Here is a 15,188-nt window from a genome sequence, read left to right on the forward strand (position 1 = left end):
GAAGAAAGTCTGGAGAGACAAGTTCTTATGAGAAGCCAAAGAGTTAGCGATGGTTCTCACCTCATGAGCTTTTACTCTCAGGAGCTTGAGGTGCTTGTCTTCACAGGCTAAGTGGGCTTGTCTGATTACATCCCTAATGAAGAAAACCTGAGCATTCTTAGAGATTAGATTAGATTATAAAGTTTTTGGCACATAGCCAAGCGCCGGAGCCGAGGGGCCATTCAGCGCATATATATCTTAAGAATAAAAAATTCGCTATCACACAAAGAAAACTACACACAACCGATCTAACATACAAATCATTCATTCATAAAAACCAAACAAGAAACCTAAAAACAATTAAAAGATAATTACAATTCGTAAAAAAGACCAATATTTTTTAAAAATGTCATAATTTGCTCTGCCTGAGCACCTTCACCTAAAATATCGGCAAGTGTCTTATTTGCCAGCACTCCACCAAAATATGCACCACAGTCAAATCCACATGACAGGTGGAACAGCGAGGAACCTGCCTATCCGCTCCACTCATCATTAGATACCCATGAGTATATTTAGTGTGGCCAATACGTAATCTAGCTAAAACTATCTCAGACCTTCTATCCATCCGGCTATGAGGCCAAGGATGAACAGAAGGCCTAATCGACTTTAATTTAAGATTATTATCTAAAGTAGACCAGTGGGCCTGCCACTGGTCTCTACATAAAATCGAATGGTAGTTTAAAATCGGAAACAGGGACGCCCATGTTGGAAATGTGCCTAAGCCTAGTTGCAGCCTTAGCAGCAGCGTCGGCTCGCTCATTCCCAACAATTCCAACATGGGACGGAGCCCAACAAAACCTAACAGAAAAACCTCTTCTATTAATTAAAAGATAAAACCAATCTTGTACTTCTTGCACTAAAGGGTTGCAAGAGACTAGGCTTTTAAGAGAAGATAAAACACTCAAAGAGTCGGTAAAAATAGTAAAAACCTTGTTAGTATAAGAACTATAAAAAATATACTTAAGAGCAGTCAAAACTGCCAGCAGTTCAGCTGTAAAAACAGAGGAATTAGATGGAAGCTTCTTTTTAATAATATTATCACTAGTCACTACAGAGCAACCAACACCATCAGAACCCTTCGAACCATCAGTATATATATGTTGAGAATCACCATGTTCAAAAGCATGGTCCAAAAAACTTGCCCTCAACTGATCACCAGAGCTGATACTCCTGCTGTCCCTAATTGGGCAGATTTCTAAGAGTGGCCTATTCCAAGGAGGAAATTTTGAGGGCGAAATTTCAGCTACTGCAGGGGGTAGTAATCCCACCTCCCTGGCAGAGCTTGCTAGTCGAACTTCAAGCGGCTTTGGTAGTCTAGGTCTATTTGGGGCTCTATCAGTTGGTTCTCTAACATACTTATAATTAGGGTTCAGCTTTGATGTAAGTACTCTTGATATGACTCTCAAGCCTAATTCCTCCCTACGGATAAATAGTGGGGGAAAACCTGACTCAACATATAGGCTCTCTACTGGAGAAGTTCTATAGGATCCCGTACAAATACGTAAAGCCAAATTATGGACAACATCTAATTTCTGCAGTGTTGTCTTGCATGCACAACCATAAATTTGACAACCATAATCAATTTTGCTTAGGCATAAAATCTGGTACATCCTCAAAAGGGTGATTCGATCTGCCCCCAATTAAAATTAGAAACAACTTTTAGAATATTAAGACGAAGCTTCACGTTACATACAACTTCATTAACATGTTGAGCAAAAGTTAATTTCTTATCAAATGTAACCTAGATACTTAATGCTATCTTCATAAGGTAAAATCGAATCATTTAAAAACAGCGTAGGAATCTCTTCCACTCTTCTTAATCGGCAAAATCGTATAGCTTTGGTTTTTTCTGGTGAAAAAATTTGAAACCTTTAGCACTGGCCCATAATGTTGAAGCATTAATAGCAGTCTGGATCTTTTGACAAGCTTCGACAGCTGTAGACTTGCTACAGATTATGCATAATCATCAGCAAAGGCCAGACCATGCACCCCGACAGGAACTTGTTCTAATAGGCCGTTGACAGCTACATTAAAAGAGTGTTGGACTAAGGACGCTTCCCTGAGGTAACCCTTCTTCTGAGGGTGTTTTTAAGCAAGAGGAAATGTAAGACCCCACTCTTACTTTCAGGTAACGTTCTGACAAAAAATCTTTCAGACAATAGAACAAATTACCCACACACCCCACTCTACAAGTTGCATAAGGATACCCCCTCGCCAGGTAGTGTCGTAGGCTTTTTCTAAGTCAAAAAACACTGCAACAGTCTGGTTTTGCACAGCAAAGCATTCTGTATCTCCCGAGTAAGGAACATCAAAGGGTCAGAAGTACTTCTATTTTTCCTAAAGCCAAACTGCCGATTAGATAAAAGATTCTTGAATCCAAATACCACACAAGTGGAGCATTGACCATCCTCTCATAAATCTTGCTAACACAACTGGTTAGAGCAATTGGCCTATAGTTCTTAGGAAGGAAGGAATCTTTAAAAGGTTTTAAAACAGGTACAATAATCGATATCTTCCAAGACTCTGGTGAAGTTCCTGAAAGATAAAAACTGTTTAAAATGTCTAAAAGAAATTGTTTTGTACTTCTAGGCAAATTAAAAATCATTGAGTACAGTATATCATCTTCCCCACAGGAGATGTTGGGGAAGATAACGAGATTGCTTGATCTAATTCTTTCATGGTGAAAGGAAGATTATATGACTCTGAATTTGAACTAACAGCAGGAACAACCGTGGTACCGTCCCTAATATTCCTGAATGCAGTAGAGTAATGTAGGGCACTAGATATATTGGAGAAATGCCTACCAAAGGTTTCTGCAACTTCTCCAGAATCAGATATGATAAGGCCATCAATTTTCAATACAGGCAAGGAGGTGGAGAAAATTTCCCTTGCAGCTTTCGGATTCTGTTTCCAGGACTAATGACATAGGGGAATCATATTTTAACTCACTTATATATCTGATAAACGATTCCTCTTTGCCTGCTTAAATGTTTTCTTTTGCTTAGCAAGAGCTCTTTTATAGATAATTTTATTGACCAAGCAAGGATATCTACGATATCTCTTGTAGCAAGTTCTTGTTATCTTTTCGGCTCAAGGCACATGAATCGCTCCACCAAGGTACTAGAGGACGACGAGGTTTACCAGAAGTTCGAGGAATAGACAGCATGGCACCACACAGCAATATATTGATTAATACTCATAAGCAGATGTTGGGCTCTGAAAATCAGTTATCTCTTTATCAACTTCAGTAGATTTTTTGAATAATCCCCAGTCAGCCTCCCTACCTTCCATTTTGGTAAACATGGAGATGGAATATTTTTCATAAACTTTAAGTGAATGGGCCAATGATCACTGCCATGATCATTCTGGTCTACTACCCACTGGAAATCTAACCTCAAAGACGAAGAGCAGATAGTGAGGTCAATGGCTGAATCAGAATTATGAAAAACACATGTCTTGTAGGGGAACCCATCATTCATTAAAGTGATGTCATTTAAGTCAAGCAGTTCTTCTATTATTAAACCCCACCGGTCGCAGTTTGGCTCTCCCCAGAGGGTGTGCTTGGCATTAAAATCCCCCATCAGAATGAAAGGTTTAGGAAGCTGGTCTATTAACGTCTGTAGATCGGTTAATTCTAGCTGACGAGGATTACCCTGCGCATCCTGCAATCTATTTTCCAATGATGGATCAAGGTAGAGAGAACAAATTGTGATCCATTTATAGTTGAAAATTTGAACTGCACATGCCTGCAACACAGTGTTCAATTGAACAACTCTGTGATTAACAGACTTACGGACTATGATGCCTGTGCCTCCCTGAGCACGTACACCTATCAGGGGTGGAGACCTATGAAATGAATAATTAAAACCCACGTTGGGAGTGTGCTCTCCCAACTTTGTCTCTTGTAAGACACATCGCAGATAGATTATGTTCCTTAAACAGAACCCGAACTTGCTCTCTATTGGTATAAAGCCACGGATGTTCCATTGCATGAGAGCCATTATTTAGAAGATGGGATCTTAAAATTTTCTACCAATTTAGGAATCTGAGTCCTGGGTGAGAGAGATCTTATCAGTTTTACCAGAACTACTTGATCTAGATCTGGGTGATATAGATCTTTTAGATGATGGGCCTTCACTTGCCCTTTCAGTTTTGTTTTTATTTTTCCTATGATGGCCGACTGACCGAGAATGAGGCGAAGAGGGAGAAAGGGCCCTCTTCTGACGAATAAAGACGGCCTCTATCTCCTCACCGTCATCTCCACGGTGCACTGTAATGACAGGATCAGGTGAGGGCTCAATGTCAGGCAATGTCCCTGTCAGAGAGAAGTCGTCAACAGTTTGAGATCTGGCTTGAACCCTTGAACCAACAGGGTCCCCTGGCTTGACCAGAGTCTCTACAACATAGAGGAGCCCACCCCGCCAGAGGGGCCATGAGAAGCCCCACTAGGAGGGCCGTGGGGAGCCCCACCAGAGGGGGCTTGGGAAACCCCACCAGGGGGGGCACGGGGAGCCCCACCACCAGAGGGGGCATGGGAAACCCCATTAGGGGACCCCCGGGGAGCACCACCTGAATGGCACCAGAAGTAGCAATATCCAGCTGTTGTGCCTTCAAGGCATCTGAATAAGTTTTCCTTCCCAATAGCTTCTTGGCCTGTCCCACACTGATGTGTTCAGCAATAGATTTAAGTAATGCCTCCTGTTCTTTTTTAAATTCACTGCCATTTTCTTATCTCGGGCTCGATGTTCACCCTTACAGTTCACACAAATTACCGGTTCAGAACATTCCTCGTGCTCAGGCTTGCCACACGATTCACAAAGTTTATTTCTGGTGCAAACATTTGAGGAGTGTCCAAAGCCAAAACATTTAAAACACTGGAGCACTCTCGGTCTATAAGGACGAACTTTCATAATTCATTGTCAAGAACAATTTCAGATGGCAAAAAAGGACTTACAAATGTTAAAATAATCATAGACGAGCGGGGCACCTTGAAAACCTTCCAAACCACGTCTGGACACATCTCCCAAAATTTCCTCTTCGTCCATTTCATGTAAATCTTCATTGAAGATGACACCCTTTGCGTAACTAAAAGTATAGTGTGGTTTTACTCTTTTATCATACCTTCGGGATCAAGCTTTAAATTTAGGAGCATTACTGATTGAACATTGGTCTTGGCATGAACTTATAAAAACTATTACGCCCAAAGCGAGTTACTTCTGGGCTCCCAACATTGCCGATCTTCTGGCTTACCAACCTTTTCACCTTGAAGAGGTTGCCTCTCTCACCATGTGTTGAAATAATCAACCACTTAGCTGGGTCTGGTAATCTGGGGGTTTTACTTATTTTATATTCGAATCTTTAGTTTTCAGTTGGTGGTCTATATATCTCAAGATACTTAGGGACCTCTTCTGCCTCTACAAGTCCAACACTCATAGAGTCTGACCTAAACTCTCTGTAGGCTCTGTGAGCTTCCGATTCATTGTTGAAAAATATCCAAATTCAAAACAACCGTAATTTTTTCCAAGTCTATTCCGTAATTCTTTTACGTTCCCAAATTTACAAAAACTTCATTGAATAAGGTTTCATAATTCCAGTCTAAAGGGACTGGTTTTACATACAAAATGTTTGTAACAAGGAGCTCATTAGAAAAAGGCTCCAAAGTCACAATGGAAGAATTACCAAAATTTTCCTTGTCCTTATCCTTGCCCAAGTCGTCAACAGAAGGTTTTAGTGTGTCCATAAGACGTAGAATTGATGATTCGTCCAGGTAGTCCCCCACCCACCCACCATGGAGCCACATTTAGAGGACAGTGTTATCCCATACAGGGCTGCCCTAGGGGTACTACCCAGATATACACCCACCTCAGTGCTTAAGGCGTCATGATGTCCGTCGAGATCAGACCCAGCACTAAGAGAAGGGTTTGACATCTAAACTTTCCCCTCGCTCGACCACGTTAGTGGTACTCCGAGGTTCTAACGGGTTGAGGTTGGCATGCCAAACCGTCCTCACACCCTCCATCAAATCCAATGAAACAAGTCCAAATCATGTCCAAAACTAATCCAAGTCATCAACATAAAAACCGTGCCTTATAGAGGGAGGAAGCAGAAGGAAGAAAAGTTTTAGTAAAAGGAAAAGGGCTGACTTATTTAGTTGGATCAACAGCTGGGCACCAAGGCCCAGCGAGAAAGTATTTCCACCCAGGCAATCAGGGCCCAGCTGCTGAACCTTAAGCCCCCCATCCTCGGCAAGGCTTCAGCATCTGGGGGTGAGCATTCTTAGAGATGGATCTCTTCAAATCTCTAACCGAGCACCGAAGACTTCCTTGTTACCTTCCAGTTGTTTCTTCCTCTCCAGGTAGAATTAGAGGATCCTGACTGGGTTTGAAGGAACTGACTGCTGAGTCCTTCCTGAAACCAACTGTGCCTTCCAATGCTTAAAGTTCGCTTACCCTTTCTCTAGTTCTCTTCCTGGCTGAGGCTAAAACGAAGAGAAACAAAGATTCTGGTCAAGTCTCTGAAAGATGCTGTATGTGGAGGTTCAAATCTGTGATACATTAGAAATATTAGAACCACCTCCAGGTTCCAACTGGGTGGTCTAACAGTCTTTGTCTCCGAGGTCTTGAAAGACCTGATTAAATCATGGAGGTCTTGTCTTCCGCAATATTCCGGCCCCTAAGCCTGAAGACTGAGGAAAGCATGCTTCTCTAGCCTTTAAAAGTGGAGACGGCCAGGTTGTAAGTCTCCCTCAAGTAATGGAGGACGTCGGCTTATGTCTGTCACCGAGTTACTGGAAGAGGATACCTAATGAGCTCCGCTCCATCTTCAAAACGCCTCCCACTTCGACTGGTAGACTGGTACTGTAGAGGCTCTCCTAGATCTTGTAATAGCCTCTACAAGAAAAAAAACCCTGTTCTGACAAGTCCTTCGATAGCCTGAAGGCAGTCAGACAGAGAGATGAGGTTTTGTGGTGTTTGTCGAAGTGGGGCTGTTTGAGAAGATCGCTCCTGTGTGGAAGCGATCTCGGAAAATCTATCATCCATTCCAGTACCTCTGTGTATCAATTTGAGCTGGCCAGAACGGGGCGATCAGAGTCAGTTTTGCTCCTTCCGCTACGACAAACTTCCTCACTACTTCCCCTAGGAACTTGAATGGGGAAAAAACGTACACGTCTATCCCTGACCAATTAAGAAGGCGACCGTCTACTGCTACTGCCCTTGGGTCTGAGATTGGGGAGCAGTAGTATTCTAGCCTTGCATTCCAATGTGTAGCTAACAAGTCTACCTTTGGTCTCCCCCAGAGGTTCCAAAGTCTGTTGCAGAACTCTGGATTCAGAGTCCATTCTGTGGGAAGGACTTGCTCTTTCCTGCTCAGAAGATTGGCCCTCACATTCCTTTCTCCTTGTATGAACCTGGTTAGGAGAGTGATGTTTCGCTTCTTGGACTATAGCAGCAATTCCCTTGCTTTCTGTAAAGGGAGAAGGAGTGAGCTCCTCTGTGCTTCTTGATGTAAGCCAGGTCCTGGCGAGTCGGCGTTGACCTGTAACACCGATCCCGTGATCTGAGCCTCAAAGAGCAGGAGTGCCAGATGAACTGCTGCCAACTCCTTTAGGTTGATGTGCCAGGACACCTGTTCCCCTCTCCAGGCGCCTGACACTTCTCTCGCGCCTAGAGTTGCTCCCCTTATAGAGCCTTGGTGCTGTCCGAATTGACTTGGACCACCGTGTGTTTGACTTTTTACTCAAACCCTTTAAGAGCCAGAAAGATTGCATACTGCTGTTTCCCGTTGAAGTGCCAGTTCCTCTGGTCCTCTTCCAGGTGTCTGACACTTTAACGCCTCTATTGTTGCTCCCCATCCCTACACTGACGTGTCTGAGAACAACACTAGTGCTACACCGTAGTTCGTAACTGACTCGGGCGCCTTGACAGCTGCCGACTGACTTCGTACAGTATCAAGGAAAGTTGCTCAAGCTGAGATGACGTTTCTCATATCCGAGCAAGTAACGTGACCTCCGCCTTTGAAGGGTTAAGCTGAACGACTATAATATGTCTGTCACCGATGCCTGACGGCGAGGTGACGATTCAGTTAAAGCATGTGCCCAACAGGAGAAAGTCAAAAGCCTTCTAGAGACCGAGGTTCCTGATAGCAAGACATTCTGATAGTAGTTGAATCTCAGCTAAGGAGAAACAACACTATATGTCGTAGAAGACGGAGGACAGAGAAGCAACCTACTTCTTCACAGTCGAATTGAGAGAAAAGATTCTCAGGATTCTGAACCCGTGCTTTCCATTGAATGAAATTGCTAATAGCAATTTCATTGCTGTCCGAAGAGAAGTCGTAGTTTCTATGAAAGCGGGTCTTTTTCCAGCAATGAAAAACCTCGGGAAGTACAGCCTGCAGAACTGCTTCTCACGGGCTGAAAATTTTGGAAGCCGAACTGTCAGGCCGGGGAACAGGTGCCGTCTTTCGATACATCTGTTAATTCGGGGTGAACAATGAACACTTGCACCCCTACAAATGCGAGAAAATTTCTGCAGATAAACTCCGATGTCTGAAGAAAATATTCCTCATTAACATAGTGCGAAGCAGCAGTGGACTAGTACAAGCTTCTGTTACAGGGTGGTAAACAGAAAAAAGAAAAAATCCAAGAGATATCTCTGTTGAAAATAGTCCCGCAATGTCGAAGGCGATGAAACCGAGCGACATAGCCGAAGATGGTCATTCATGTATGCAAGAATCCCCATTAATCAGAGACCTAAGTCCGTGATTGTAGGGAAGAGATACGGTTCGGCAGTAAATCATTGCATGAGAGAGAGACGTAACTGACCGCGTATCCCAGAGAGCTAGCTGCTACTGAGCTGCTTTGGCATTGTGACGACAGTCTCATACAACGTTAGCTCTCGTCACCTCTTCCTCCGGAGTTGCCAGTGTAATAATATGCTTAATTTTCATTCGTGGCCTGTAAAGTAAATTTCATTCAGTTACTTTCAATTTAATTTGTTTATTGCCACAAAAAAAAGACTGGTTAAGGTTTTTTCTCGCTCCCACCGAAGGTGTTATTATTTAAGTGGTACCTCGCCCATGAGAGTTGTTTTTTTTTTTTCTTTTCAAGTATTTATTCGGCCGGATGCTTGTTTGGTGATTTGCGGGTCGTTGCCTCACTTTTGGTGGGGACCGTTGGCTGAGGATGAAGAGGAGTATGCTTTCGGCTCCTTATCTTGGAGGTTTCCTGACCTGATCCTTGCAGGACGTTTTGAAAATTTTGAGATCCTTTTGGCCTTGCTACGTTTGAGGACCCCCCCTTTTCACCTGTATTACGGAGGGCGTTGATGGTGTTCCGCCTCCTAATTACTAAAGTCGCTGTGGAAGCTGCAGCCTTGTTTGAGAAACGTCTCCTGTGCTCTGTTCGGGCGCCCTTTCGATACTATATCTACGTATCTGCATCTGGACCTGCCTGCTGCCCTTGGGAATGCATCTTGTCTTGTCCCTTGTCCTGCTTTCGTCCTGAAACCTCCGGAGTCGTGAAAAAGGCCTGAATCTGTTCAGCTAGCTGGTAAGGATATAAACTGAATATCTTCTTTATTGGCGTTACTGACGCGGGTCAGTGTATCCCTTCGCTGCAGACCCCCTTCGTGATTCCGGAGCGGTGATAGACAGCCGTGTCTGTATTCGTAGTGGTGATATCGCCCGTATAGTGCTGGCTTGTAACCACCATTGATGTTAGATCGAGTGATCGTGTAAGTTATTTTGTAATTATGATGTAAATATTTTTTTTGGGGTAATTGTATGATCTAGGATTAAGGTTCTTTCCCTCTTTCATTATCTTCTCCAAAAGAATATTTTCAGGGCTTTCTAGAAATAGGCTGTTTTCCTTCCTCCTCCTAATCACTGTCTCTTGTTCTATCGTGTGAATGAGGATATTTTTAGGTAAAATATTTTTGTAAACCCTAATCAGTTTTTTTTCATGTGGTTTAATTTAAGATTTATTTATAATAAATACTAAAGTTTTGGTTTATATTTTCGTTAATCCTCTTTGAGTGTTATTTGGTGTTTTTCACTATCTGGAGATCTTGCCCCTTGGCTTTAAATTCTAACCTTTGTGGCACTGATCGTTGAAAGAGAAAAGGAAACCTGTTGTCATTGCCAACTTATACTTTTAAAAATAGTTGTGAGAAATGTTCATAACATATTTGGCGACCTTGCCAGGATCATCCGACAGTGTAATTCACGAGTGCATTCAAAGAGGTGTTTAGGTCAGTGGATGGGCTTAGGTAGATTAGTTCAGTTCCACCCCACTTAGTATATAATTATGCATTATTTTGATGAGGAAGAGAACGCTGCTCCGCCCAGTTTTGGCAGACCCTGATTGGGAGAGGAATCTCTTTGATCTAAAACGAGATCAGTTATGGATATTAGGTGAATTTCTAGGTTTGAGTGTGTCTTCAGAGGTTAGGAAAGGTCCGCTCTTATTTGAGGTAATTAAAGCTGGTAAGTTGTTTAAAGAAACCTTAGGTATCATCAGTGATGAGGAAATAGGGAATAGTAATAAAAATGGTGAGAATAAGGTGGTAGGTGCCAGAGATGTTGAGGAAGAAGACAATGTTAGTAATAAAAATGGGGAAACAGGCAGTGTAAATAATGATATAAATGATGGTCAGGTAAGCCAACTGAAATTGGATATTTGAAGGAGCAATCCAGGATTAAAGAGTTGGATTTTAAAGCACTTCAGCTACAGGCTGAAGAAAGGGCGAAGGAAAGGGATCATGAAATCCAAATTGTTAAAATTGCAGATGTCGGCCCGATAATGGTAATAATCGTATAGTGATAATGATAAGATTTAAACCTGTTAATGCGACCCTATTAAACTTGTTCCCCAATTTAATGAGGAAGACGTTTCCGAATTCTTCATTTCTTTTGAAAGAATTGCTAAGAAGTTGAATTGGCCTCGGGACATGTGGACCACTTTGATCCAGTGTCGTTTAAAAGGTAAGTCGCAGCGTGTGTACAATACACTTAACGATGGATTGTCATCTGATTAGACTCTGTGAAAGCGATAATTCCTGAAAGCTTACGATCTCGTTCCGGAGGCATACAGACAAAAGTTTAGGAACTTTAAAAAGAGTCCGGATGTGACTTTCGTGGAATTCGCCCGAAAGAAAGAACAGTTCATGGACGACTGGTTAAAGTCTAAGGAGGTTTGACTCGTTTTGAAAAGTTTAGGGAGTTAATTTTGACCGAAGAATTTAAGAGGTCTGTGTCAAGGGAGCTAAAGATTCATTTGGAGGAGTTAAAGATTGATTCTTTACAGGAGGTGGCAATTGCCTCTGATGAGTACTCCCTTGCACATAGACAAGACCCGGTAAGGAAAGATATGTCTAAAAAGTTCACTCCTCGTAATGGAAATAGTTGGCAGGGAAAACCATATCAGAAAAGGTCTATGATTTTGATAAAATGCAAGTGTGAACCGTAATATAGATAGCAGTAAAACGGTAGTGTAGTATCGCGTATTACGTGAATAGTAGGATGTCTGGTGGTGGTAGGTTGGGACGCAGAGAATCTCACGAGCTGGGGTTAAGTTGTTATTGGTGTAATAGGAAGGGTAATATAAAAGCGGAATTGCTTTGCTAGGAAAATTACCTAGAAAGGAATACGGAACCCGTTAATGTTGTTTTCTGCGGAGACATCTCCAAAGAAAGAGGTATCGAATGAGAGCAAGTGACTAAAATTTGCTAAATACATATCGAATGGGACTATTTTTCACTGATTGGCTGACAAACTAATAGGACGTAGTGTTAAGATTCTTCGTGACACTGGTGCAGGTCAATCTTTATTTTAAAAACGTCTGTACCTAATGGCTTTGAATTTTCAAATAATGATTTTGTAATTCTGGGTGGATTTCCTAACACGATTGCTTCTTACCTCTCGAAATAATGTATCTAGAAACTGAGTATTACGAGGGTACGTAAAACTAGCAGTGGTTGACAGTTTACCTGTTCCCGGTATTGACATGTTATTTGCTAATGATTTGGTGTTACATGACGAAGCAAATTATTTCCCAATTTTGACTGTTACGGAGATAGAGGATGATGAGTATTGTTTTGATGTTTCCCTGTGGGAACCTACCTCTGTTGTTACTCGTTCTCGTGCTCGAGAGATTGATCTCGATAATGTTAATTTAGACTTTGATGAAATGAATGGACAGGCGACTGACATAGTGACGAGTAGTAGTAGGTAGTAGAGATATTTTGTTTTAATGATATTATGAATGGATTGTCGAGGCTTTAAAAGAAGCCCAAGCAAATGAGTTTTCTAATTTTGAATGATTTTGATGTTGATGATTTATCAAAAACCTGTTTTTCTTAAACAAGAAGGTTTGGTGTATAGAGTCAGTAGGTCAGTTAATGCGCCTGCTGACCAGGTTGAGGTTTTAAGGCAATTGGTAATTCCAGAACGATACCGTTCTAAGTTATTATTTTTATCTCATGAGAATCAACCTTTCAGGGCATTTCAGGGTCAGGAAAACTTTTCAGAAACTTGCTGAACATTTTTTCTGGCCATGGAATGCGTCGTGATGTAAAGCGACATGTATTTTATCTTGCAAGGTTTGTCAACTCGTGGGGAAGCCGATCAGAAAATTCCAAAAGCTCCTTTAATTCCTATTCCGTCAGTGGGGGAACCTTTCAGGGAAGTGAATTATTGATGTTGTTGGTCCTTTACCGCGGACGCGCGGACATGAATATATTTTGACAATGGTTGATAGGATGTCACGTTTCCCTGAGGCGGTCCCGCTGCGGAGTATTAGAGGGGAGAAAATTGTCGAGGCGCTGGTTGGCTTCTTTACGAGGTTTGGTATTCCAAAGACTATTCAAAGTGACTGTGGTACGAACTTTACAAGTAGGTACTTTAAGCGAAAAATGAATGAGTTAGGGATTGATCATGTTACTTCCTCCCCTTATCATCCTGAAAGTCAGGGCCAAGGAAAGATTCCACCAAACCCTGAAATCTGTCTTAAAAAAGTTTTGTTTGGAAACAGGTTGTGAATGGGATAAAGAAATCCCTTATGCTTTATTTGCAATCAGGTCAACGCCTAATGAGACTTTGGGTTTCCTCGCCCTTTCAGCTTATATTTGGACATTTGTGTTCGTGGTCCATTAGATGTTGTGAGAGAGCACTGGGAGGGAGAAACCCCGGAAATGAATGTTTTGGATTATGTATCTAATTTACAGGAGAAATTGCGTAGAGCTTGGACCTTTGCCCGGGAAAATTTAACAAAGGCTCAAGCTACTATGAAAACAAATTATGATGTTGGAACCCAAATGAGACATTTTGATCCGGGAGACAAAGTCTTGGTATTGCTTCCCATGCCTGGAAATCAACTCAAGGCAAAATTACTCAGGTCCGTGGAAGGTACTCAAGAAATTGAATGATGTTAATTACCTGATTGAGACTCCTGAAAGACGTCGAAAAACCCAAATTTGTCACATAAATATGTTTAAGCCTTTTGTCAGTAGGGAAGTAGAGGTAGACGTAGAACCAGTGTCACTGGTAGAGGTAGAAGTAGATCCTATGGTAGACATTAAATTATCTGTGGGACCCAATGGTCTGTCTAATAATTCGAGTATTCTCAATAACCTTGATGTTAAATTTCAGCACCTGGATAAGGACAAAGTAACGTCTTTAACAATGTTAATTAATGATTATAAAGATTTATTTCAGGATTCACCAGGACGCACTAATATTTTAGAACACGATGTTGATGTAGGGGAGGCACGACCTATTAAACAAAGTCCGTATAGGTTAAACCGCATCAAAAGGGACATCGTTAAAGATGAAGTGAAGTATGCTGGACCACGATCTCGTAGAGCCAGTTGTAGCCCCTGGAGCTCTCCGGTAGTCTTGGTTAAAAAGGAGGGTGGCGAGCATAGACTCTGCTTTGATTATCGTAAGGTTAACTCTATTACGAAGACAGACTCCTTCCCTTTGCCTCGGGTGGAAGATTGTATCGACCGTGTGGGATCTGCTAAATATATTAGCAAATTTGATTTGTTGAAAGGCTACTGGCAGGTCGGTCTTTCACCCAGGGCAAGGAAAATTTCTGCATTTGTGACAGGTGACGGTCTGTATGAATGCAAGGTTATGCCATTCGGTATGAAAAATGCAGCCGCCACCTTTCAAAGACTCATGAATTTCATTACTTGTGATTTAGAAGGATGTGTAGTATATATTGATGACTTAATCATTATAGCGACGATTGGGAGACACATCTAAAGAGAATTAGAGCTATATTTGAGGTTCTAAGAAAGGCTGGTTTGGTAGTTAATTTAAGGAAGAGTGATTTTGCTCAGGCCAAGGTAGTTTATCTTGGGCACGAGATAGGCCTGGGTAAAGTCGCTCCTAAGAAAGCGAATGTGGAGGCTATTTCAAACTTTCCTGCACCTCAAAATAGGAGAGGTGTAAGACGTTTTCTGGGCATGGTAGGTTACTACCGCAAGTTTGTGAAAAACTTTTCCGATATTGCTCATCCATTAACTAATCTTTTGAAGAAAGATGTAAAATTTATTTGGGATGACCAGTGTTCAGGAATCGTTTGAAAAATTGAAATCTGGCTTTTTAATAACCTTTCCATTATTACGTTCGCCCCCTTCCCCGGACTTTTCTCTCCCTTTTTTGTTTGTTTAAGCGACAGATGCCAGTGATGTAGGTTTAGGTGCTGTTCTTCTTCAAAGACTTCACGATGGAACGACTCATCCTGTGGCGTACTTCTCTAAGAAGTTGTTACCAGCAGAGAGGAGGTATTCGACCGTGGAGAAGGAAGCGTTGTGTTTAGTAAAAGCCCTCCTCCACTTTGAAGTATAACCGTTGTCCTCTCCGGCTCAAGTAATTGTGTTAACGGATCACAATCCGCTTATTCTCATAAATAAGTTCAAGAAACAAGAATCAGCATCTACGTTGGAGTCTTATCCTGCAGGAGTATAACCTTAATATCCCAACACATTTCTGGCAAAAGTAATGTTGTCCCCGATACTTTATCGAGAGCCTTCGATAAGGTTTAATTTGTTTAGAAGTAGTTAACGTTTCAAGAATGGTTCAATATTAACGATTTTTCTTATTTTTCAGGTCTAATATTTACATTGCTATTACTTTTTTTTTTT

General features: G+C 41.8%; 1 protein-coding gene across 1 annotated transcript; it reads left to right on the plus strand.

Annotated features, from left to right (window-relative positions):
• The first annotated feature begins 12,043 nt into the window (after positions 1-12,043).
• On the plus strand, positions 12,044-14,627 carry LOC135226230 (uncharacterized). The gene is made up of 4 exons (XM_064265674.1): positions 12,044-12,263; positions 13,192-13,385; positions 13,687-13,874; positions 14,282-14,627. Exons 1-4 carry the CDS (start codon positions 12,044-12,046, stop codon positions 14,625-14,627), a joined length of 948 nt encoding a protein of 315 aa, XP_064121744.1.
• The last annotated feature ends 561 nt before the right edge of the window (positions 14,628-15,188 follow it).

This window comes from Macrobrachium nipponense, chromosome 14, assembly GCF_015104395.2.
Source record: "Macrobrachium nipponense isolate FS-2020 chromosome 14, ASM1510439v2, whole genome shotgun sequence".
In the NCBI taxonomy this organism is placed as follows: Eukaryota; Metazoa; Arthropoda; class Malacostraca; order Decapoda; family Palaemonidae; genus Macrobrachium; species Macrobrachium nipponense.

What these genes read in the sequence shown, in the direction of transcription:
- LOC135226230 (XM_064265674.1), top strand. Translation starts at nt 12,044, where the DNA reads ATGTTATTTGCTAATGATTTGGTGTTACATGACGAAGCAAATTATTTC. An exon ending in TGACATAGTGACGAGTAGTA is followed by an intron (nt 12,264 to 13,191) that starts GTAGGTAGTAGA and finishes GTGGTCCATTAG; the next exon opens with ATGTTGTGAGAGAGCACTGG. An exon ending in ATCGTTAAAGATGAAGTGAA is followed by an intron (nt 13,875 to 14,281) that starts GTATGCTGGACC and finishes TAATCATTATAG; the next exon opens with CGACGATTGGGAGACACATC.